Raw genomic sequence first — 21,944 nt, forward strand, 5'->3', positions numbered from 1 at the left:
TATTTTGTTCTTTATTAAATGAACCTATCAGCTAACTTATAGGGTGATTTAATTTCCATGTGGCATGTGGTTATTGTACCTTCATGACACGTCACATTTTCCAAATCAATTATTCTCATTTCATCTTTTATTTATTTCTATGATTAATTTAAAATAACTCAACCTTGAAATTCAAAACCAAAAAAGGGCTGCTATCATGTGTTGCAAGCTTCATGCGTTCTTCTTTGACTGCCAAAATATTGGTCAAACCCCCCTAGTTTTTCTTTACCATCCCATTTTGCTTTTAAAAAATATAAAGATTTTTTTTTATTTTTTTCAAATTTAAAGGCTAAAAAACATTGTGGGCTTTGTTTATGAAAGATATTATCAATCTTAATTCCTCAAATTTGATGACAAACGCAATGATCGAACTCATTTGAAGATATTTAATATTTTTAAATTCATAATAATTCAAAACTCATTTTTTAATTAAATAAACTTTAAAATCCTTACTGATTTGTAGTTTTTATAACATTGATGCTGACGATTGGAACTTGTATAGTTTAATTTAATAAATTTAAAAAAAAATGAATGGGGATGAGGTGGATTTGTGACAATATGCCTAAGTGACGTATATAAATGGATATATATATANTTTTTTTTTTTTTTTTTTTTTAATTAATAGTAAAAGTAGTTAAATATGTGGAATCTTTTAGGACTGAGATTTCCATTTGGTATAATGTGTATGTGATTGGATTGGTTTAGATAAGAATATAAACCAAATTGAAATGCTTTAAAATGGATCATAGTACCTAACCCAGCCAACCACTCTCCTACTCCCAACAAATATCACCTGTCTTACCAATGTTGTCTCCCTTTTATCTTTTTTATGTTTCTGCTACTTTTTTTTCATAAAGCTTTTAAGGGCTTTAATTCATTTAAATTATGCCATAACACCTTCTTAGGATAATATTTAAAATCAACCCTTTCAAAATTAATATAGTAAAGTATTTTCAAGCTAGGACGGTTTGGAGTTCTCCTTTTAAAAACTTAAACTACAAAATATAAATAAAACATTCAAAAACACGATGGATCTGCAACTTCAGTGTCATAAAGTTTAAAAGTCGACCTATAGATCAACTAACAACCCTTTCTATCCATCTTGCATCACACTTTTGCACTTACCTGTTTTTTTTTAATGGTGAGTATTTAAAATATTCACCGAGAAACTTCTCCTATCGAATTAGATATGCTTACGTAGAGTAAAAGATAAAAAATCAAGAGACCAATCTTTTTTTAAGTGGGTCACTCGCTCATAATCTTTCTTAAATCAAGATCACGTAACTCGACCTAATCGACACATAGAGGCTCTAGCCATACAATGCCCTAAAACTATGGACCATCAACATATGGTCAAAATCAAAATTCGGATCTTTATTCTAAAACTAAAAAATAAAATATAGATTCACCTCATTCACCCACTTCAATCACTATATATATATATATATATATATATATATATATATATATATATATATTTTGTTCTAATTTTTTTTGTTTTTTTTGAACTTTTAAAATTATAAAATTATATTTAAATCAAATTTAAACTTAACGGAATCTTAAAATTGTAATTTTGTACACATACCGTAGATTTTGAATTTTTAAAAATATCACCATTCATATATTAAATTTTATAATTTAATCCTTAAAATATGAATAAGTCTTTTATTTTTTTTATAATTAATTACTAAGGGAGCCGGAGATAAAATATAGTGGTTGAATTTCAAAACATATCAAATTTTTGTCATATCTTTGTTCATTTAAACTAACTAATAAATTTAATGTTCATTTAAATTAACGAGTGAATTTAATGTGAAAATTATACCACATTTTTTTCTTCAAACCCTATAGATTTAATTAAACAATGTCCAAATTAATAATAAATACAACCAAATAGAGAAATTGTTAGGAGGGAATATTTGAAACAACATAAAGAAAATTAAAGCTCTCATAAATAAATAAATAAATAAATAATGAGGATGGTAGAAGGTATTTAATTTTAGATTAATTAAAATTATTTATTAATCCAACCAGAAAAAAGGAATCCAACTAATGCCCCAACCTGAAATATAGTATTAAAAATAAATTAAATTATTAAAATACCCAATGACAAAAATTGCTCCATGTGATCACATGCCTCAAAATCAAGTCGGTCCCGCCANCCTAATAAATTTGAACAACAACATTTTATAATTGAATTTATTTTGTATTTAATCTTGATTTTGTTTTTTATTCTAATTAATTAATAAGGAAAATTAAAAAATGTGAGCCGAGGTATTTAGGTATTGTCGTTAGGTTAGAGAGAAGAGGGTTTTGTGATGGCCCTCATAGTGCGCAGACTTCGAGTCAACAAAATCATTTGCGGCCCTTCTCGTTTGATGAGCTTAAAAATGGGCAACTCCTCATAATCCACCACAACAACAACAAGAACAGAGCACGCCAGAGCACTAGGAATCCAATGAATCCCAATTCACTCAAAATGGGTTTCTCAAAAGAAGAGAAATCCAAGCGTTTATGGAGAGGAATCAAAACCCTTTTCTTCTTAATCACCATGTTGATTTCCCTTCTCCTATTGTCCGCCCCTGTTCTTCTCGTCATCGCCGATGCCCTTCTTCCCTCTGCTCTTCTCTCTGCTTCTCTTTACCCTTACTCCTTTTCCCTCAAATCCCTTCCTTCTCATCTCACAAACTACGATTTTAGATCCTCCCTCGTCGATATCCCTCTCATTTCCCTCCTAAGATCCGCCATCATTTTCTGTAAGTTCTACTTTAGATCACTCATCTGCCTGGTGGACTTTGATTTGATTGTTCTGTGTGTTTGGGTGTGTAGGTGTTTATAGCTTTTGCGATGGGCCGAGGCTCTCGCGAGGGCCGTATTTGGGGATCGCCACGTTTTGTTCTGTGATTTCCTTGGTGTTTGTCTCGTTCAAGGCTTGGTTTGTGTTTGGTAGTGGCTTGTTGGATGTTGGTCGAGGCATGGAGGTGGCTTTGTTTATGTGCTCTCTGCTTTTGGCTGTTGCCCATGTTGCTGTGGCGTATAGGACGAGTTGCAGAGAGAGGAGAAAGCTCCTGGTTTACAAGATTGATATTGAAGCGGTAAGTGTTCGATGTTTTGCCTCTGAGAACAATTCTAGCTTAATATCAATCCTTTTGCACACTACCAAAGTTATTTCTTGTTTCCTTTCATAGTAGATTTTCATCTATCGCAAAATTATTCAATGTCTGTCTCTTAGAACCATTGAATTTTCAAGAACAAAGTGATGATCAACCAATTTCCTTTAGTCAGAAACCATGGAATCTTCCAGGAATGAACAAGGAAGCTTCTTGATTTTAGATGAGAAATCGAGTTTGATAAACGTATTCTAGAAAGTCAATAACTTCACTTCATATTTACCTAATACTTTATTAACAAGAAATGGTGGATTTCAACTTCTTGACTAAGTCAATGAAATATCGATACCATATTCTGACTTTTTTTTCTTTGGTTTCTCCTTCAATTCAAATTGTCTACCAAATCTTTATTTTATTCCTGATTTTTTTTTTTNTTTTTTTTTTTTTTTTTTTTTTTTTTTTTTTTTTTTCCGTTGCAGGTTTCTGCTTGCAAGAGTGGTTTCCCCAGGCACCAAAAGATTCTTCAAAAGGAATGGGTGAAGTAAAACACCATCACAGTTCATCAGAACTTGTTTCCATTGAACTTGTTTCGCCCCGGTCTTCAGGTTTCAGGTGAGGATATCAAAATTCTTCTTCCATCATATGAAAACACAGTCTGCATTTGTCAAGAATGTTAGTCACTCTGATTGAGATCTGATTTCCGCCTATTACTTTGTGATACAGATTTCTTGGTTGGATTTGGAGATTCAGGAGGTGGTGCAAAGCTAACTAACATCTGTAAATTATTTGGTTGTGTTGCTATGAATATACACTATAGAAACATACAATTTTGCCTCATATTTAGCCATCGAATCAATTTATCTGATGTAAAATGTATAGTTTGGATCAGTACAAACAAAAATGGTAACGAGCTTGTGATCTTATGATATTCAGCTTCCGAATCTGACCTTCTCTCGATTCTTTCGCTATCATCTCGCTGCATACTATTATGATCTTTTGTATTATGTTGAATATTTCAGTTTGATCTCTGCATTTTTTTTGGTCGGAAAGAAACTGGATACAAGTTTGAATCCAATTAAAGATGTTAGTTCTGTTTAAAGGCAATTAATCAAATATAAGATAGACTTGTGTTTCTTGGTTGGAATTTATTCAACTTCAAATTTATTACTTAATAATAATTCTTTTTTATTTTCAATATTAGATTATTTATTATATAAAACCGTCTAGGGCTGTGTGCATACCCAATTCAATAATCCTAACATTATACGAATTTAATCAAATCGTGGGGTAAGGTAAAGATATAAGTTTCACAAAATATTATTCATTCTTTCTCGTGTAAAGAAATTTGATAAATAATTCTCTCGAAAGCTAATTTTGGAACTTGAATAATGAAGCCTACTCTCTTATTGGTTTGAGAATAACTTAACTGGTAACGGCACCATAAACAAATTATTTATTAGATGATCAATAGTTCTTCAACTCCAAGATGTAATTATTAAGATAGAACAGAGTTTGACTTTGATGTGATTACGAATAACTCGTGATTACATTCATGGACATGCCTTATCCTATATTGCATAAAAGTAAAACACTACTGCTGTTAACGATTTTAATTAATTAATTTTATACGCTTAAATAGTAAAAGAAATAATATATTAGCATAGTTAAAAAAAAAAAATATGAAATTTTAATGAGATATAAATAAGCAAATAAAAAGATATTTTATGAGATTTTAATGAATAATATTAGTAAAACATATATATTTTGAAAAATTGTATTATTACTTGGGACTGGAAAGTACCCGTAGTGTCGAGTTCCAATTTTTCTTCATAACTAAGGTTAATATTTTGAAAGTACATTAAACAGAACGACGCCGTTTAAAACAGACACCCCTCCAGAACGAAAAATAGAGGTTACTGAGACGACCAGAGCACTCGCCGGAATCGAAAGCAAAATTGGCGGTATTAACATTCCCAAACGACAATGAGGTACAATTTCGACCTGAACGAAGCTGATTCTGATTCGCGTCGATCTCTAATCCCCAAACTAGACGTCGATTGGGTTCCTCTCACGACTCACCCCGTTTTCACTCCCTCCGCCGTCGACTATGGCGGTTCTGCTGCTCCGCCTCTCAAAAACCTTCTGGTATGGGATGGTGCCTCTCGTCTCTATTTCTGGGACTCCACCAAACTCTGCTTGCACCGGATTTCCATCCGCCTCGGAGAACCCGAACCCACCTCCGTCCTCGCCGCCTCCCCCTCTAAAGTCAGTTCTACTTTCCTCTTTGTGAAGAGATTTGTTATAGTTCTGTAACAAGTGTTAGAAAGAGAGCAGAATTGAGAATTTGTAGAGCAAACCCTTTTGTGCTGAAAGGTTCTTTATCATGTTTTCTCCCATTTTTCTAGTCTTTCTTCATAATCTCAATTGCTTTGAATAGGTGCTGCAACCCGATGTACAGCTCGACTTTGTGGTGCATAAGATTTCTATCAATAAGAATGGATCGGCATTGGCCCTTGTGGGTCCTGGTGGGTTTTGCATAATGCACCTCTATGGTCACAGTTCTACCAGAGATAACAACATTGTCATCTGTAGGTGAGGAAGAGCTAACAGCTGAATTAATGATTCAAGTTTGATTTCCATCAATTGTAGCTTTTGTTTATGTTAAATTGCAAAATGTTCATACGTTTTATTCGTTTGTTTTCCATTTTTATGTAAAAAAGATGTCATAACATGTTTTCCACCTTGTTCTTCCTGAAAGAGTCTTCTAATTTTCTTACAGGACTGTTAGAGTTGGTCCGCAAATCTACTATGGTGGTCATGATGTGATACGCACGCTTCAAGTTTCTTGGCACCCATATAGTAACTTCCACCTTGGAATCCTTTCATCTGATTCTGTTTTCAGGTTATTACGTTTCCTGAATAAAGAAATTATATGCACCCTTGATTTCTTGTGGGCTAGCTTATAGAAAAAAACATTTGATTTCTTTTTAGTGTTATTGCTGATTTCTTTTGGCTAATCTTGTTTTTATTTCATGGTCACCATGAGCGTTTACAAAATCTTGTTGCTGCTAGTCAACTAGGAACGAAAGTAGAATTTTGTTCATAATTGTTTTATCTTGAGGCTTATGAACGGTTCAATAATGAGAAAGAGAGATGGATGCTGCTTATCTTCCCCTCACACAGATTAGTAATTCGTCTAGGTTTGCTCCAACGTGCTGGTTGATTAACCAAAACAATCCAGTTCCTTCAAAAAAATTCCTTTCCTCAACATCTGATCTGGGTGTTTTTTTGTTAAACGTCTTTTCCTTTCAGGCTTTTCAATCTGTCTTCGGATATTGTGCAACCAGAGCAAGAATATTATCTACAGCCAGTGGAACCTGGTCAATCTAATAATGCCACTTCAATCTGTCCGGTTGATTTTTCATTTGGGGGAGATCACTTGTGGGACAAGTTCAGTGTAAGTTCATTAACTGGAGATTTGAAATTTCGATGATAGAACGTTTTCTCTTTATAGTGATGAAAACTTATCTTAGTATCTTTCCCTTTTTTTCTTGCCCGGAAATTTAATTTGAGCGTTCTAATTTTTCGATGATTTCTTCCACGTTGTGGTTTCACATAAATTAAAAGTTCTTCTACCAAGAAAAAATCATGACCTAAAAGATCAAACCTATTTTTTGTTACGTTTTAGGAATATCCACATATAACTTTCTGTGCTGTCCGTTTGGTGCTCCACTGTGCTTCAAGAATCAGTAATCTCAAGCCAGATTACATTTTTATATCTTGCTATGTATGGACTTGTAGGCATTAAGAATATTTGAGTAACCCTCATGTGTAGGATCTGAAATCTGATGTAATACTACTTTGACACAATTGTACAACTTATAGAACATATCCTGTTCAAGTAAGGTCGTGATGTTAGTACTACTTCTCAATGCATGAAAAACTCTTGCTTTCTTTTTTACAACTTGGTGGGTGGCTAAGATTCCTCTGTGAAACAGCCCAAGGATCAACATTATGATTATAAAAAGGCTTACACAATATATCTGCAGGTGTTTGTTTTATTCAGTGATGGTTCAATTTACATCCTCTGCCCAGTTGTTCCATTTAAAAGGTATCGACTTTTGGATCATGAATATTCAATTAGAATTATCAGAGACAGACTTATTTCTTTGGTTTTCATTCTTCAAATATTTTGTCCTGGAAAGTGGGTCGAGGTGAGATTCAGAGAGGACATTTTTCCCAACATGGAGTCATAAATAATGGGTGGAATGCACCAAGAAAATCTCCCTCCTCTGCAGCCTACTAAAAGTTCTGATTAGCGCCTTCTAGTTTCTTATAGAACTATATACGTTACTATCTCTAAGGGATTGTTTTGTCCTCAACAGTGTTTACGTGTGGGAATCTATATTGGAGATTTACAATGATGCTCAGTCTTCTGGGCTAAAATCAGCCAATCCAACGGCTGTCAGTAATTCTAGTCTTGCAATTTCTTGGTTGGAAGAAACTTTTCCAAATTTAGTTCGAGCACCAGATGGAGGAGATATGTCAGTGATAGTTGCCCATCCTTGTGCTTTATTTGATGCGTCAATTGCATTGCAGGTATGAATTATGAGACATTTTCAATGCATGCAGTTGGTAGTTGGGCCACTATATGTATATTAAGAATGTGTCATTATCAAAATTTTAGTTGTATGGCATGTGCATGGGTTGCAATATACCCTCAGTATTGGGTCTTGGAATCCTTAATCTTCATATCACATGTTCTTCCAGGGGCCTTTGTGGAGAGCATGTGATAATGGAAATGAAGAAGATATATCAATTAAAGGTGCAGAATGTGAAGGAGGTGCAGTAAGTTTGCTATATAATCTAATCAGTAAAGACTCAGTTCTCGTGACAGCATGGAGTGGTGGGCAACTGCAGATAGATGCCCTTGCAGATGAAGTTCAACCTGTCTGGAACGTTGGTAGTCCTCCACGTGTACGTGTTGATCCGAATGACAATATTCTTGGTCTTGGTATGATATGCGAATTGATTACAGGGAAGCTCTCAAAGGTGAAGCTTGATCAACCACTTGATCATACAGTTTGGTTGGGGCTTCCACCCCCTTTGCTGAGACTGTCTATTGTAGATCTGGCCCTTCCAAAAAAAATGGAGAGAGATTCTCTTATAACGATGTTTGTTGATAAACTTATGGATCAAAGAATTTTTGCTCTTCACAATGGAGGTATAGACTCGATTATATTGCATTTTCTTCCATTCACAAGTCAAAGCAGAGGACAGGACCCGAATATGAGAACTCCCTCTGTGCATCCTGTTCTGAATACCTGCTGCCAGGGAGACACCTCCAACCCATTTCCACTTTGTGGTTTTGCCTCGTTATCTGATTCATTTGGATACTCTTGGATTGTGGGAGTCACCTTTTCTCAAGAATGCATTGTCCTAGAGATGAAGACTTGGAACCTTCTAGTCCCAGTTCAGGTTAGCAATTTCCTAAATGAGGGACAATCAGCTGCAGCAGGGACAGGGGAGAAAAGTGAAAGCGAAAGATCTGAAATTATAAGCAAAGATCTTCTTGGCGGACCTAAGGTAGTTCTCCTTCCTCAGTCATCATCAAATATGCGTTCTGTGACTGCCGATTCCATTGAAGGTCGGTCCATGCTTCATCAGTATTTCAAGCTCTTCCATGAAAATTATGTGGAGTATGCACACTCGGTAATTGCAATTTATTGCAGAACTATGAAGTATTTATCAACTACTGTAAATAATTTAGTTAGTTTAGCGCTCCTTATGTGTAACATCTAAACTTCCCCCATCCTTCCTCTCTTCTACTCCCCCCATGTAGGTGTACTATGAGCTCAAGCAGCACGGGCCCAGGTTGAAGAGGTTAAATGACGATCAGCAAACTCGTTTAAGAGAGGCACAACAAAAGCTCTTAAAAGTAGAGGGGAAACAGCAAGTATTGGACGACAGGATAGAAAGTGCTATCAAATTGAACAATGTTCTGGAAGAGCGGATACATCGGTTGAAGAACTTGCCAGGAGCTCACAAAAAGCCGTTGTCCAAAGCAGAAAGAGAGTTCAAATCTACACTTGGTAATAAATTCTCACTTCAGTACTTTAATTTGTTTGATTGGTTGATTTCTTAGACTAAATAAAGTGATTTGATATGAATTTTGGAACAAAGAAAAGTAGTTTTAAGCCAATTAAAAAAACTTTTCGATGTTTTCAAACGGGTTGGTTACGTAGTTAAACATTTTACTTTTTAAGAGAAATATGTAACTAGTTCTTCTTCTAGACACGCATAGTTTTAGTTGGGGCAGAGCCAAATTAATCAAGTTCTGTTCAGTTGAAAATTGACTTGTTGCTCTCCTTTTGATAGTGCAACGCTGTCACATATCACCGTTCTTAGTCCTGCTGTACTTTGACTAATAAAAAAGATATAGGCAGCTGAACTATGTTTGAGGGTGAAGGGTTGACAAATTTCACATGATAATTGCTTTTTAGTTTTAAACAATGTGATAGATATTCTTTGTTGCCTCCAGACCACTTTACAGGCGTTGAGTTGGACGCTTTGCGTATTTCAATGGATACAGTAAGTGCAAGACTAAGGAGGTTTAAAAATTCTTCAAAGAACAACAACAATGGAGTGAATCAACAACAGAAAATGTACAGAAGAAGCACATATGTTCAAGGCTCTCAGATCTCCCAACTCAAATCATCGCTTGAGAAACTCTCCCTCCTCAACGCTGAGAACACTAAAAAGGTTAAGCTAGTTGAATCTGCCATAAAAAGCAAGGAGAGGAACGGATACTGATACTCATACATCTTTTCTCTGTATTTGAATGTGTAAATGGTGTGGCAATTGACGTCTCTGACTATTCCTGTAAAGAAGACTGTGTCAGACCCCAAAAACTGCAGACTCAAGTCAAATCATCTGAATTTTGAAGCCTGGAGAACCTCTGGGCAGAAGATATGTGGGTAGAAGAAGCCAGTATTTGATTGGCTACAAAAATTGGTACTCTTGGAGAGGGGGCCGAGAGAAGTGATATATATATATATATGATTTTTGTATTGGCAATTCATTGGCCGTACTACTTGAGTAGCTCCATATTGTGTGTATATAATTAAAACTTATTAATTTAGCATATAATCTTATTCATACAAGATGAACAGAAACATTAGACTCCCCTCTACATATTGAAACCTGACTCGACTCGACTCGCCTCGCCTCCCTTGACGTGTGTGGTGGATGAGTGTGTAGTGTCTTTCTTCCGCGTCACATAGATTGGATAGCGCTTCTGTGTTCTTGTTGTTGGGAAAAATACCAACTTATCATCCTCTGCCGGAACCCAACTGAAATACGGATTGATTATTAGTTAGTAGATTTGCATATTGATAAGTGTATTTTGATGGCAGGGAGAGATGAATATACCTGAATTGAGTGACGAGATGATGAAGGAAGACAGAGAGCTCGACTCTGGCAAGCTCATAACCAGGGCATAGTCTGGGACCTCCTCCGAAGGGCGTAAAAGCATTAAGCGTGGTGGAGCCGGAACTAGTCTGTTGGGTTAGATTGGGTTGGGTTGCATAGAAGAAGTTAGGATTTTTGAGTATTGAGAGGAGGAAGGAGAGATGGTGTTGTTGATTAGATTGTAGATTGTACCTTTTGCCATCTCCATGGGTTAAAAGAGCGAGCATCTTTGAAGTGATCATGGTCCAAATGTACTGCACGAAATGATGCAAAAACCTTCCATCCCTTTGGAATTGTGTAGCCTGGATCAATATTTATTTAGTTTAGATTATCGACTAAAATATTAAAAATTAGAATGAAGTAAGTAAGTAGTTAGTTACCTTTGATATTTACGTCGGTGATTGCCCTCCTAAACACGCCACTGATGATGTTGGCAACTCGTAATGTTTCATTGACAACCTTTTAGTAGAAGAAAAAAGAGGAAGGCACGAATGAAAGGCATGAAAGAAAGAGAAAAGAAAGATTTGAAAAAGGTATGGGTAGAGAGACTCACACATTGGGTGAAAGGCATGGACTTGTAATCATTCCATTGAAGGTGTTGGTGTGATTGCTTGTTCCTTGCTTTGATTTGGTGGTGCTCTTCCTGTCCACCATAACATAACATAGTTTTAAGTAGTAAAGAGGAAAAGGGTTAAAGAAGTAAAAAGGCCACGTGAGGCGCAGAGACAGGGAAAGCGAGATGGCAATCCTAGGTATGATTTTGGACGGTCTGATCCAGTTCCACGTTGAGTGGTGTGTAGAGCTTGTTGTAGGGAGAGGAGGCCACACCAAGAGTGATAGGATCATCCCCACGCAAAGGAAGGGTATTTTGGTGATTTCCACAGACAGAACAGAGTGGTCAAACTTCAAAGCGTGCTCAGAGAAAAAGAAGAAAAACAGCACAGAGCTGGCTGTGCCTCCTCTCTTGGCTTTTCTTTTTATTTTTTATTTTTTTTTTTAATTATTTTTCTAAATTGAGATACATCATTTCATTTGCTTTTGTATTGTATTTTAATAAATTTTTAGTTTGGAAGGTTTGTGAAATGTAGTTTTAAATAATAAAAGTATTTTTTTTTTTTAAATGAGGGAATAATAATGTCCAATGGATAAAAAAGGTAGAAGGGGAATGTGTAAGCTTTTTTACTCTTTATGTAATGCAAAGTAAAGTAAAATAAAGTAATGTATTGTAATGTAATGTAATGTACTTACCTTCCCTTATCTTCACTTTCACTTTTTCACCTTTTTTTTTTTTTTTTTTTTTTTAATAAATAATAAAATTAATTAAAACTCCTCCTCCTCTTTCTCTTTCAAAAGCATTGCTACAAAATTACTTCTTTTAGAAAAAGTCAAAACCCACTAAAAGTTAAGTTTTTTTTTTTTTTTTTTTTTTTTACTCCTAAAAAATTACTCTTCAAATTTCCATTCAAGACTTATTTTTATTTTCATAAGAAAAGAAAATAAAAGATATGAATGTGTGGCAGCATATTTTTTGAATATTGTAAATAAATATTTTAAAAAATATAATAAACAAATGTATCCTTCTATTAAAAGCATGAAATTTCAATTTTTTATTTCCTATTTTTGAAATCTGAGAAGTGTTCAAATATTTTAGAAGTAGAAAGCAGAAAAGGGACAAGGTAAATTATAAAATTCAGAATTTTGCTTTTTTAATTAAAAATAAAAAGAAGAGAGAGAAAATAAATAATAATTAAATATCCAAGTAGGATCTAGGGTTTGAGAATTTTATGGAGTTAGGGTGGAATCTAGACTTCTATTTATTTTAATATATTGCTATTTTTTTTAATGCTTATTTTCTCATTTACAAAACTACCAATCAAATTAAGTAATTAAAACTATTAATTATCTTTTCATACGTGTCAATTTAACTTATTACATATATATAAATATTAAAAATTAAATTATGAGTAGATGGGTTTATAAATTCATTATTTTTTTCTATAAAATTAATATAAATTATTAAACATATACTAATTTTTAAAAAAAAAAAAAAAGAAAAAAGAAAAAAGATGGGAATTTGCGATAATGGATATGAGGTTGAGAGTGAGAGAAAGAAAAGAAAAAAAAAACGATTGATTTTGCAGTTTTCAGCCCCACAATCGGATTATTACTTCTCCTAAAGAAACGAAACGAAAATTAAAAAAAAAAAAAAAAAAAATGGTGGCCGGAAAGTACCTGTAATTGGGCCAAAGCCAGCGGCGTCTCCGTGAGAAACTTGACGGCGAGGGTCATGGTGGTTGACGTGGTTTCATATCCAGCGACCAGTAGAGCCAATAAGAAATCGACTATTTGGTCGTCGGAGAGGGCGTCTTCTCCGGCGAGGAGAGCTCCAAGCATGTCCTTCTTCCTCTCTCCCTCCTTGGTCTCTTTCCTCCGCTGCCGCACCACCGTCCCCAATTGCTCCGCCACTTTCTCACGTGCCTAAACCTCCAAATTTTGTAAGTTTTACATTATTTATTTATTTATTTAGTTAAAAGAGTGGGTAAATTTGAAAAAGGTGAAAAAGATTTACCTGGATGGCTCGACGGTAAGTAGAGGAGAAGAGAGGGAAAGGGACGGTAAAAAAGCCTTCGATGACAAGAAGGTATTCTTTCATCAGATTTTGAGTCCATTCACACCGATCAAAGCTCATCAATTGCTTCACTGCTAACTCAAACGTTATCTGAATTTTTAAGAAATAAAATAAAATAAAATATATTATTTTTAATTTACAACAACAAAAACATAATAATTAAAACAACGGCCGAAACAATAATTAAAAAAGTTTGCATGATCTGTACTGCAAATTTATATTTATATTTTTTTTCTTTTTTATGTGTTTGTTGCTAACGTGCGCCATGGAATTTCTTGGGAGGCCCCCGACGAATGAGCAGACCAAAGGAATGAATCTGCTAACGTGAACTGACCTGTTATGTTTTGGAGTTGGTTCTCGTTTTAATAATCATAATTTTTCTTTTTTTTTTTTTAATAAAATAAAAAAATGGAATTTGAGAGAGTGAAGTGGTTTTGTGGGTACCTTCTTAGCCTCCTCCATGAGGAAGATCCTGCCGGTCCAAGACTCCAAATTGAGGCGAATCAACCGGTCCACATCGACCAAAAGATGATCCCTAATAATGGAAGAATTCCCGAAGCTCATAGTCAAAGAATGCATTCTCTTATGTAAACTCCCTTTCATCACCAACAAAGAGTGCTTCCCAAGCAGGTTGGAAATCGAACCCGGGTAGCTGCACTCGAAAAGCTTCTCCTCATTCTGGAGAATGAACCGGTTCGTCTCCCAATCCGCGGAGAAAACCGTCGGCTCTCCAAACACGTGGGTTGTAAAAACCGGTCCGAATCGTCGGACACGCTCGTCGATGAAGGGTTCGGGGTTCTCGGTCTTGTAAGCGGAGATGAGTTGAAGAGACTCACCGATGAAGGGGAGGCCGAGTGTCCCCGGTGGCAGCCTGACACGCCGGAATCTCGCCGGGCGGAGAAAGAGAAAGAGAAAGAGAGAAGAGGCGAAAACAGAGGAAAAGAAGAGGAGAAAAAAGAAAAAGGCCATGGGGACTGAATTGAAATAGAATTGGGGGAAATGGGGTTTAGAGGAAATTGGGAGACATGGAGGGGTATAAATAAAAAAGGGGGCTTTTTAGAGAGAGAAAGAGGGAAGAGAGAGAGAAAGTGGGGAATTGTTGTTTTCAAGGGGGGGAAATGGGGGATGAGACAGAGGCACACGGGTGGTATTACTGATAAACAGAGGAGTAAGAAATAAGGAAGAAAAAGAAGAGAGAAAGCAAAAAAAAGCTTCTTTTTTTTTCCTTCCAGAGAGAAAATGAATGTCGGATTTTCTTTTTTATCTGACACCCTTTTGTCTATTTTTTTTTTTTTTTTATTTCTTTTATTCTTTTGTCTAATCTCGTGCTGGTTAATGAATTGAACATAATGAATTGAACTATGTTCAAGTTGATTAATGGGATTCGGGTGAAGTTTGAAAATGAAAAGAAAAAGTTAGAAGAAGGGGAGTGGGATGCAATGATAGAGGTTGATTTATGTCATGTTCAATCACATGGTTTCCCCCAATTGGAGAAACATCAAACCTGCTTTCTTCTCACCCAAACAAAAGAAAGGAAGAAAGAAAGAAATTAATTAATGAAGGAATGAAAGGGTTGATTAATTTATTATGATCACATGTTTATGCATGTATTTAGTGGTAGGTGATGCTCTGTATTCAAACACTTCTTTTGAGGATTATCCTTGTTTATTGTAATTCTGTTTGTATGGTTTATAGGAATGTGCAGGCCTAATGGGGGAAGCCTATTGTGAAGCCTACAAACAAACTTCATCAATACAGATTCTGCTCCATTTTGACAGACCTTATATCCTCTCTCTGCCCTCTGTTATACCTCCATTGGAGCATTCTTTTGGCATTCTTCGTTTCTTCTTCTTCATCATTATCGCCTTTCAAAATACTCTCTCCATACATATTCAATGCATTTCCATCCACCTTATTTTACTCACCAAATTTTGTTTTACCTTCACATTAGAAGAGATTCTAATTTAACATCATTGTGCTCCAACATTTCTTTATATCCCCACGACATGATTATATTACTTACTTTTTGTTTATAAGAGTGATAATTATTCCCACATTTTTACTTTACCTGCAAAATTGAAAGCAGTATTATATATGTGAAGAATGCCTCAAATTGATAAAGGAATAAATGGTTTATTATTAAAAAGAAAAATAAATTAAGTAATTAAATATGTTCGGCCAACGATTTGACAATAGGTACTAGGTTGGTCCATTATGTTGATGATGTTATTTTGATAAGACTAGAATTACTTGCGGCCTCGAGCAGTGAATGGTAAGTTATTGTGTTTAAATTTATTAGAGGTTAAAAAAGACGGTTAAATTGGTAAAGGGTTTGGTATGGTGACATATACATTGATAGTGAACTACAACCATATTCAATAATTCATCAAATTGACATAAAAAAAAGTTGAGGCATTAAAACGAAAACCCCATAAAAATTGACCCACCAATCCTTACCAATATATTGGTTGGTACGGGTCCGTGCTCTTATGGGAGTCACATTGTCTTCTACCTTAGGGTACATGCCCTACCATCTCTCTCAAAGATATATATATATTTTAATATTCCAAAGTCAATATAAATTACCTCCTTAAATTCTACCATTCGTCTCAGGAAAAAAAAGTTTTGAGCCTCTCTGCTTGTTCACGATCGAACAAGATAGTCGTCATCCTTTTAAATTTTCACAGTCCCTCTACCAACTTGAATGTCTTGTGGTGAATTTCTAAGTCAACAGATGAATTGTAGGCGAATATAAAAATTAATTTTTGAAGTTTTTCATCTATTTTTCCTCATTTAATTTTTAAATTAAAGAATTTTATATAAATAAGAATAATAAAAGTACCCTTTTATCCTCATTTAATTTTTAATTTTTTTAGTAGAATAATTTGAAGAAAAAATAGGATTAAATTGTGCATATCCTGATTTAGAAGCTTTTATTTATTTATTTATTTATTTATGTATATAAGTAGGTGGAAATTATAGGTTTTATTTTAGAACTATTTGTTTGCATATTCCTAGATATTCATCATTTAATTATTCCCAACTAAAAATAAAAAATAAAAATATAACAATAATGAAGTAGGGTCAATCTCAAAAGATTAGCTAAGGTGGTTGGGAATATGATAAATATATAAATATATAAATATATAAATATATAAATATTTGATTTTGCAATACAATTATTTCAGAAATATTAGTTCACCCAAAATTATCTCTCTCCATAAGCTAATACTCGAAGTTTTCATAAATTTGAGAAATTTCCAAACATTTTGTTTGTTTGTATTATTACTGTTATAAAAATAAATAAATAAATAAATAAATAACAAAAATTGATATCAAAATTATACTATAAAGTAGGAGGACAATTAGATAGGTAGCTCTTACACTACCTTTCCTTTCGCTAACGTGGAACACTCATAATTCAATTGTATGTTACATCTTGCCGACACAAAAATGTCCTCGTTTTAATACACTTAATAATTATTTTAATTTTATTTATTTATTATTTATTTTTGTTTTTTAGTACAATAAATAAAATTTTAAAGTAAAAATGGTGGCTAAAAGGAAAAAATGGAATTTATGGAGTTAGAGATGGTTAGAACTTGTAGTGTGTGGTGTAAAGGTAGAATTGATAAACAAAATAAATAAATAAAAAAGGACCACAAAATCTTTCATAAAATCTTGTGGCAAAAACATTTATTCCCTCTGTAAATGGGACCAAAATTATTTATTCTTTCCCATCTAATTTATTATTATCACACACCCCTTCATTCATTTTAGGTAATTGTGTAATTAAATTCTATTTTAAATAGAATAATAATAATAATAATAATAATAATAATAATAATAATAAAAGTGGAGAGGGTAGGAGACAGCAGGTGTGAAGCACACGTGTGTAACTGAATAAGGTTTCAGCGATACACATCAACGTCATTCAATATTTTACCAACATGCGTATGTTTATGTCTTTCCTTTCGTATTTAACACTTTCCAATGCCCTCCCCTCTTTCTTCACTCCTGTCACACCTGCACTGCACGTGTGCCCCCGCCNTCCCCTTTTAATTCCTTATTTCTTACGTCATCCACATCCTATATTTTACCTTCTTTTCTTTATTTTATCAAAAAGTAATACATCACTAATATCCCCTCAAATGTTTAATGAAAAAATAAAAAATAAAAACATGTCATAAACTGCACACGACTCTTTTTCTTCCCAACATTATCGACAAAATCATTCATTTTCATATAACGTGTGTTTTGAGGTTGAATGTACAATGTAAACTTAACACAACACGATGTGAAAGATCATTGAAATAAATTTAACATGTTTAAAGAAATAGAAAATGATGAGATCTAAAGTTGGTCGACAAATTTTGATCAATTAGCGGATTAAAATATTGTGTAATATAATGGATGTTTGGATTGGTTTGTGAACAGAAAACATAAAACATAATTTAAGATTTGGAGAGAGATATAAAAGGGGAATTAGAAAGGGGATTATGTTGGGATTAAGGGGGAAGTTGGGAGGAAATGGAAGATTAATCAAATATATATATATATATATATATATATATAAATAATATAATATAATATAATATGTGATGTTGGAAGCCACATGACCATCACTTTCTGTCTTTAAGAGGACAAAGGGATTGAGATGGAAACATGTGGACATGATGGGGTTTTCACCTTTTTTTAATTTATTTTTTATTTTTATTTATATAACTTTTCCCAATCATCCATCCCTCTCTCTCTTTCTCTATGTTTCAATAATAGCGATGTATTTGATATTTGTAATAATATATGTGCAAATAATTTAAATAATAAAATTTAATCACTGTTCTTTTTTTTAGCCCAACAAGCCCAATCAAATTGTGGCCCATTTATATTTTCTAAAACCAACATTTTTTTTAAAACATTCACATTCATTATTCTTGCTAATACACATTCAAAAAAGCTTTATATTTTTAACACTAGATTGAATTTATATGATAAAACATAAATATATATATATATATATTCCAAAATAGGTTATTTATAGTGATAGGATTGNCACTCCCCTTTTTTTTTTTTTTATCTTTTTTATTTTCTTCCCCTTTTAATTCCTTATTTCTTACGTCATCCACATCCTATATTTTACCTTCTTTTCTTTATTTTATCAAAAAGTAATACATCACTAATATCCCCTCAAATGTTTAATGAAAAAATAAAAAATAAAAACATGTCATAAACTGCACACGACTCTTTTTCTTCCCAACATTATCGACAAAATCATTCATTTTCATATAACGTGTGTTTTGAGGTTGAATGTACAATGTAAACTTAACACAACACGATGTGAAAGATCATTGAAATAAATTTAACATGTTTAAAGAAATAGAAAATGATGAGATCTAAAGTTGGTCGACAAATTTTGATCAATTAGCGGATTAAAATATTGTGTAATATAATGGATGTTTGGATTGGTTTGTGAACAGAAAACATAAAACATAATTTAAGATTTGGAGAGAGATATAAAAGGGGAATTAGAAAGGGGATTATGTTGGGATTAAGGGGGAAGTTGGGAGGAAATGGAAGATTAATCAAATATATATATATATATATATATATATATAAATAATATAATATAATATAATATGTGATGTTGGAAGCCACATGACCATCACTTTCTGTCTTTAAGAGGACAAAGGGATTGAGATGGAAACATGTGGACATGATGGGGTTTTCACCTTTTTTTAATTTATTTTTTATTTTTATTTATATAACTTTTCCCAATCATCCATCCCTCTCTCTCTTTCTCTATGTTTCAATAATAGCGATGTATTTGATATTTGTAATAATATATGTGCAAATAATTTAAATAATAAAATTTAATCACTGTTCTTTTTTTTAGCCCAACAAGCCCAATCAAATTGTGGCCCATTTATATTTTCTAAAACCAACATTTTTTTTAAAACATTCACATTCATTATTCTTGCTAATACACATTCAAAAAAGCTTTATATTTTTAACACTAGATTGAATTTATATGATAAAACATAAATATATATATATATATATTCCAAAATAGGTTATTTATAGTGATAGGATTGGATGTTTTTGGAATCTAGTGTTACAAAATCATCTCCTTCTTCACAATCCACGAAACCCCCTTTTCCATTGGAATCGAGTACACAAGAACACAAAACCCAGAAAGAAGATCCAGAAGCTACCATTGATTCTTCAGTCCTCTGGTGACCCTTCTGCTTAATCTTTTTCGATTTCTCATTCTGGGTTCTGCTTTGATTGCTTTCCCACATAATCTGTGGGAAGCTTGAGCTTTAAAGCTATGGGGAGATTGTTTGTGGTGAATCTGGAAGGGCAGATCTATAGCTGCAAGTATTGCCGGACCCATCTTGCTCTTTACCACGATATCATTTCCAAGGTTTACCTGTGTTCTTTTTACCTGCCTTGATTTGTTTTGGGCTTACATTTAAGTTTCTATTACTTGTTCTTCTGGATTCGGATATTTTGCCATTCTGACTTCATGTACTGTTTATGTTGTTCTATTCAGTCCTTCCACTGCAGGCATGGGAAAGCTTACCTCTTCAATAAGGTGTAAGTCCTTCTTCATTTTAGAGATTGGAAGTGATTAACAAATCCCCTCCCCCAACTGCCTTTGTGTACCCCATGTCTGGGTTGTAGGTTTATAACATGTAAAACTCAGTATATAATAATACAAAAGGTACTTTTCATATGCTTGGATTGGATTGGATTGGATTGATCAGAATTTTATAAGGGGGGTAGCAAACTCATAGCTCTGGTTACCAAACATTTGATTTCTAAGAGGGGTGTCTGTATTACTGCTTCTGTCATTGATCCACGGTCTTTATCTTTGTTGCATACAGAGGTCAATGTTTCATAACAGAACTCATGGGTTCCATGGGATTACTTAGGAAAGTGGTTTTACTGGAGTTCCATCCATTCTGTAGTTACAAAAACTATATCAATGAATGAATCCTTGCCCAATTGTGACAAGACTAGGTTGTGATTGTGAAAGTTTATGGCAGGGTAAATGTGTGGTTGGGGAAGATAGAAGAGAGATTGATGATGACAGGGATGCATACAGTAGCTGATCTATTCTGTGTGGGGTGTGGATCAATAGTGGGATGGAAATATGTAAGAACATCAAACTGTTTTTGCTTCTTACTTCTCATCTATTCACTCATTCATTCATTCCTATGCTTTCTTTCAGGAGACAGCTCATGAAAAGAGCCAGAAATACAAGGAGGGGAAATTTGTACTTGAGAGGTGAGTACCCAGAGAAATCATTTGGCACTTTCTTTTAGGAATTTGAGACATAATTATAGTTTGAACAGGGTCAAGGTTGTGGGAGCTGATGAAAGCAGGTTGTGGGTGAGCCATGAAGCAGATGCAGGTGGAAGCGAGGAGGGCGAAGATGTTTGATTACTGTATGTGTATATACCCAATTGTAAATTCTGCATACCCTAAAAACCTTCTGGTTTTGAACTTGAATTCTAATGATGATGATGATGATGATGATGCTTGTGTGTTCATGCTGGGCTGAGATTTATTGAATAAATTGTATCTCCTAAAATAAGTTGTGTTGTAATATTAATACACTATGAACACAATACTACAAAGGATGTTCTACATGTTTTAACATTATTATTATTATTTTTTTAATTTTCTCGTTGATGCCTGATGATCCTTTATTCGATTCTTAAATTTAGCTTGAACCTTTAAAAGTTTTCAACTTTATCCTTATACATGAAAAATTATTTATCATTAAATTATTTTTATAACATATTTAGACATTTGAACATGTCATTCCAATGTTATTAATAGTAACATTATTAAATTTGAAAATTTACAAAACATATAATTTTAAATTTGAAAATTAATATTAACATTATTAAATACGTGTTATCATACCACGCTTAGTACTCGAGTTGGAAAAGACCATTGTTAAATAAAGTGGTACTTGTAGTTTTATTTAAAATATATTGTTAATATTTAAGTTCCATATCAAAAATGGGTCCATAGCTCAGTGGTAGAGCATTTGACTGCAGATCAAGAGGTCACCGGTTCGAACCCGGTTGGGCCCTTTTTTTAAAAATTGTTTTTCTTTTTGTTTTCGCCGTGGACACGTTTCTTTATTTTGCTCTCTTGGCCATGGAGTATTTCCAGAAATTGTTTGCATAAACTTACAAAATTTCTTTTTATTTTATTTTAAAATTTTAGTAAAAAAAAAATAAAAACAGAGCGAAGTTTGAAAACACAATCTTCTGCTTCCCAAGTGTTTCAAAATGCATTTGATATTATATTTATAAGTAGTAAAGGTATTTGTAGTTTTCCAAGCTAAATATTTGGTTGCATTTGGCAAACCATTAATATTTATATCATGTTATACATATTTTAATTTTGACAAAAATGAAATGCGATAACTAAAAAAAAAAATTGTTTTTATAGCTGTGCAATTTGAAATTTCAATTTCCAAACATAAAAATTCTGTTATTAGAGATTTTCCTGTTTGAATCACAAAATTTAAAAGTAGTTCTAAAAAGAAGTTAAATTTAATTTATCCTTTCAAGGATATGTAACATATAGTTAGAAGAGCATCACTACTGCTCATTATATGCTTCCCATTGTTCATCAGCATTTAAGAAGAGCTTACATTGCTTTAGAATAGGCAT

At 33.5% G+C, this 21,944-nt stretch overlaps 4 protein-coding genes and 1 non-coding gene across 6 annotated transcripts; 4 read left to right on the forward strand and 1 right to left on the reverse strand.

Annotated features, from left to right (window-relative positions):
- The first annotated feature begins 2,371 nt into the window (after nucleotides 1–2,371).
- LOC111790433 lies at nucleotides 2,372–4,101 on the forward strand. The gene is made up of 4 exons (XM_023671324.1): nucleotides 2,372–2,795; nucleotides 2,869–3,134; nucleotides 3,629–3,761; nucleotides 3,873–4,101. The coding sequence occupies exons 1-3, from the start codon at nucleotides 2,498–2,500 to the stop codon at nucleotides 3,692–3,694; spliced, it is 630 nt and encodes a 209-aa protein (XP_023527092.1). The 5' UTR covers nucleotides 2,372–2,497; the 3' UTR covers nucleotides 3,695–3,761; nucleotides 3,873–4,101.
- Nucleotides 4,102–5,023: 922 nt separating this feature from the next.
- LOC111796637 (nuclear pore complex protein NUP88-like) lies at nucleotides 5,024–10,314 on the forward strand. Its single transcript, XM_023679356.1, has 9 exons — nucleotides 5,024–5,414; nucleotides 5,587–5,741; nucleotides 5,929–6,051; nucleotides 6,462–6,606; nucleotides 7,199–7,260; nucleotides 7,535–7,748; nucleotides 7,920–8,861; nucleotides 8,992–9,241; nucleotides 9,691–10,314. The coding sequence occupies exons 1-9, from the start codon at nucleotides 5,133–5,135 to the stop codon at nucleotides 9,960–9,962; spliced, it is 2,445 nt and encodes an 814-aa protein (XP_023535124.1). The 5' UTR covers nucleotides 5,024–5,132; the 3' UTR covers nucleotides 9,963–10,314.
- LOC111796648 (cytochrome P450 90A1-like) lies at nucleotides 10,237–14,335 on the reverse strand. The gene is made up of 8 exons (XM_023679366.1): nucleotides 13,693–14,335; nucleotides 13,189–13,338; nucleotides 12,852–13,097; nucleotides 11,173–11,262; nucleotides 11,000–11,078; nucleotides 10,812–10,921; nucleotides 10,581–10,708; nucleotides 10,237–10,501 (listed from the first exon to the last, which is right to left on the reverse strand). Exons 1-8 carry the CDS (start codon nucleotides 14,215–14,217, stop codon nucleotides 10,339–10,341), a joined length of 1,491 nt encoding a protein of 496 aa, XP_023535134.1. The 5' UTR covers nucleotides 14,218–14,335; the 3' UTR covers nucleotides 10,237–10,338.
- Nucleotides 14,336–19,316: 4,981 nt separating this feature from the next.
- On the forward strand, nucleotides 19,317–20,903 carry LOC111779505 (protein yippee-like). Of its 2 annotated transcripts, none has more exons than XM_023659597.1 (5): nucleotides 19,317–19,672; nucleotides 19,802–19,845; nucleotides 20,298–20,406; nucleotides 20,483–20,538; nucleotides 20,598–20,903. In XM_023659597.1, the coding sequence occupies exons 1-5, from the start codon at nucleotides 19,577–19,579 to the stop codon at nucleotides 20,692–20,694; spliced, it is 402 nt and encodes a 133-aa protein (XP_023515365.1). In that variant the 5' UTR covers nucleotides 19,317–19,576; the 3' UTR covers nucleotides 20,695–20,903. The 2 variants fall into 2 exon arrangements, with proteins under 2 accessions (XP_023515365.1, XP_023515367.1); XM_023659599.1 differs by having other exon boundaries at nucleotides 19,320–19,672; nucleotides 20,607–20,845.
- Nucleotides 20,904–21,284: 381 nt separating this feature from the next.
- TRNAC-GCA lies at nucleotides 21,285–21,356 on the forward strand. The gene has a single exon. It is a non-coding gene; the product is annotated as a tRNA-Cys (tRNA).
- The last annotated feature ends 588 nt before the right edge of the window (nucleotides 21,357–21,944 follow it).

This window comes from Cucurbita pepo, chromosome LG01 (assembly GCF_002806865.2).
Source record: "Cucurbita pepo subsp. pepo cultivar mu-cu-16 chromosome LG01, ASM280686v2, whole genome shotgun sequence".
In the NCBI taxonomy this organism is placed as follows: Eukaryota; Viridiplantae; Streptophyta; class Magnoliopsida; order Cucurbitales; family Cucurbitaceae; genus Cucurbita; species Cucurbita pepo.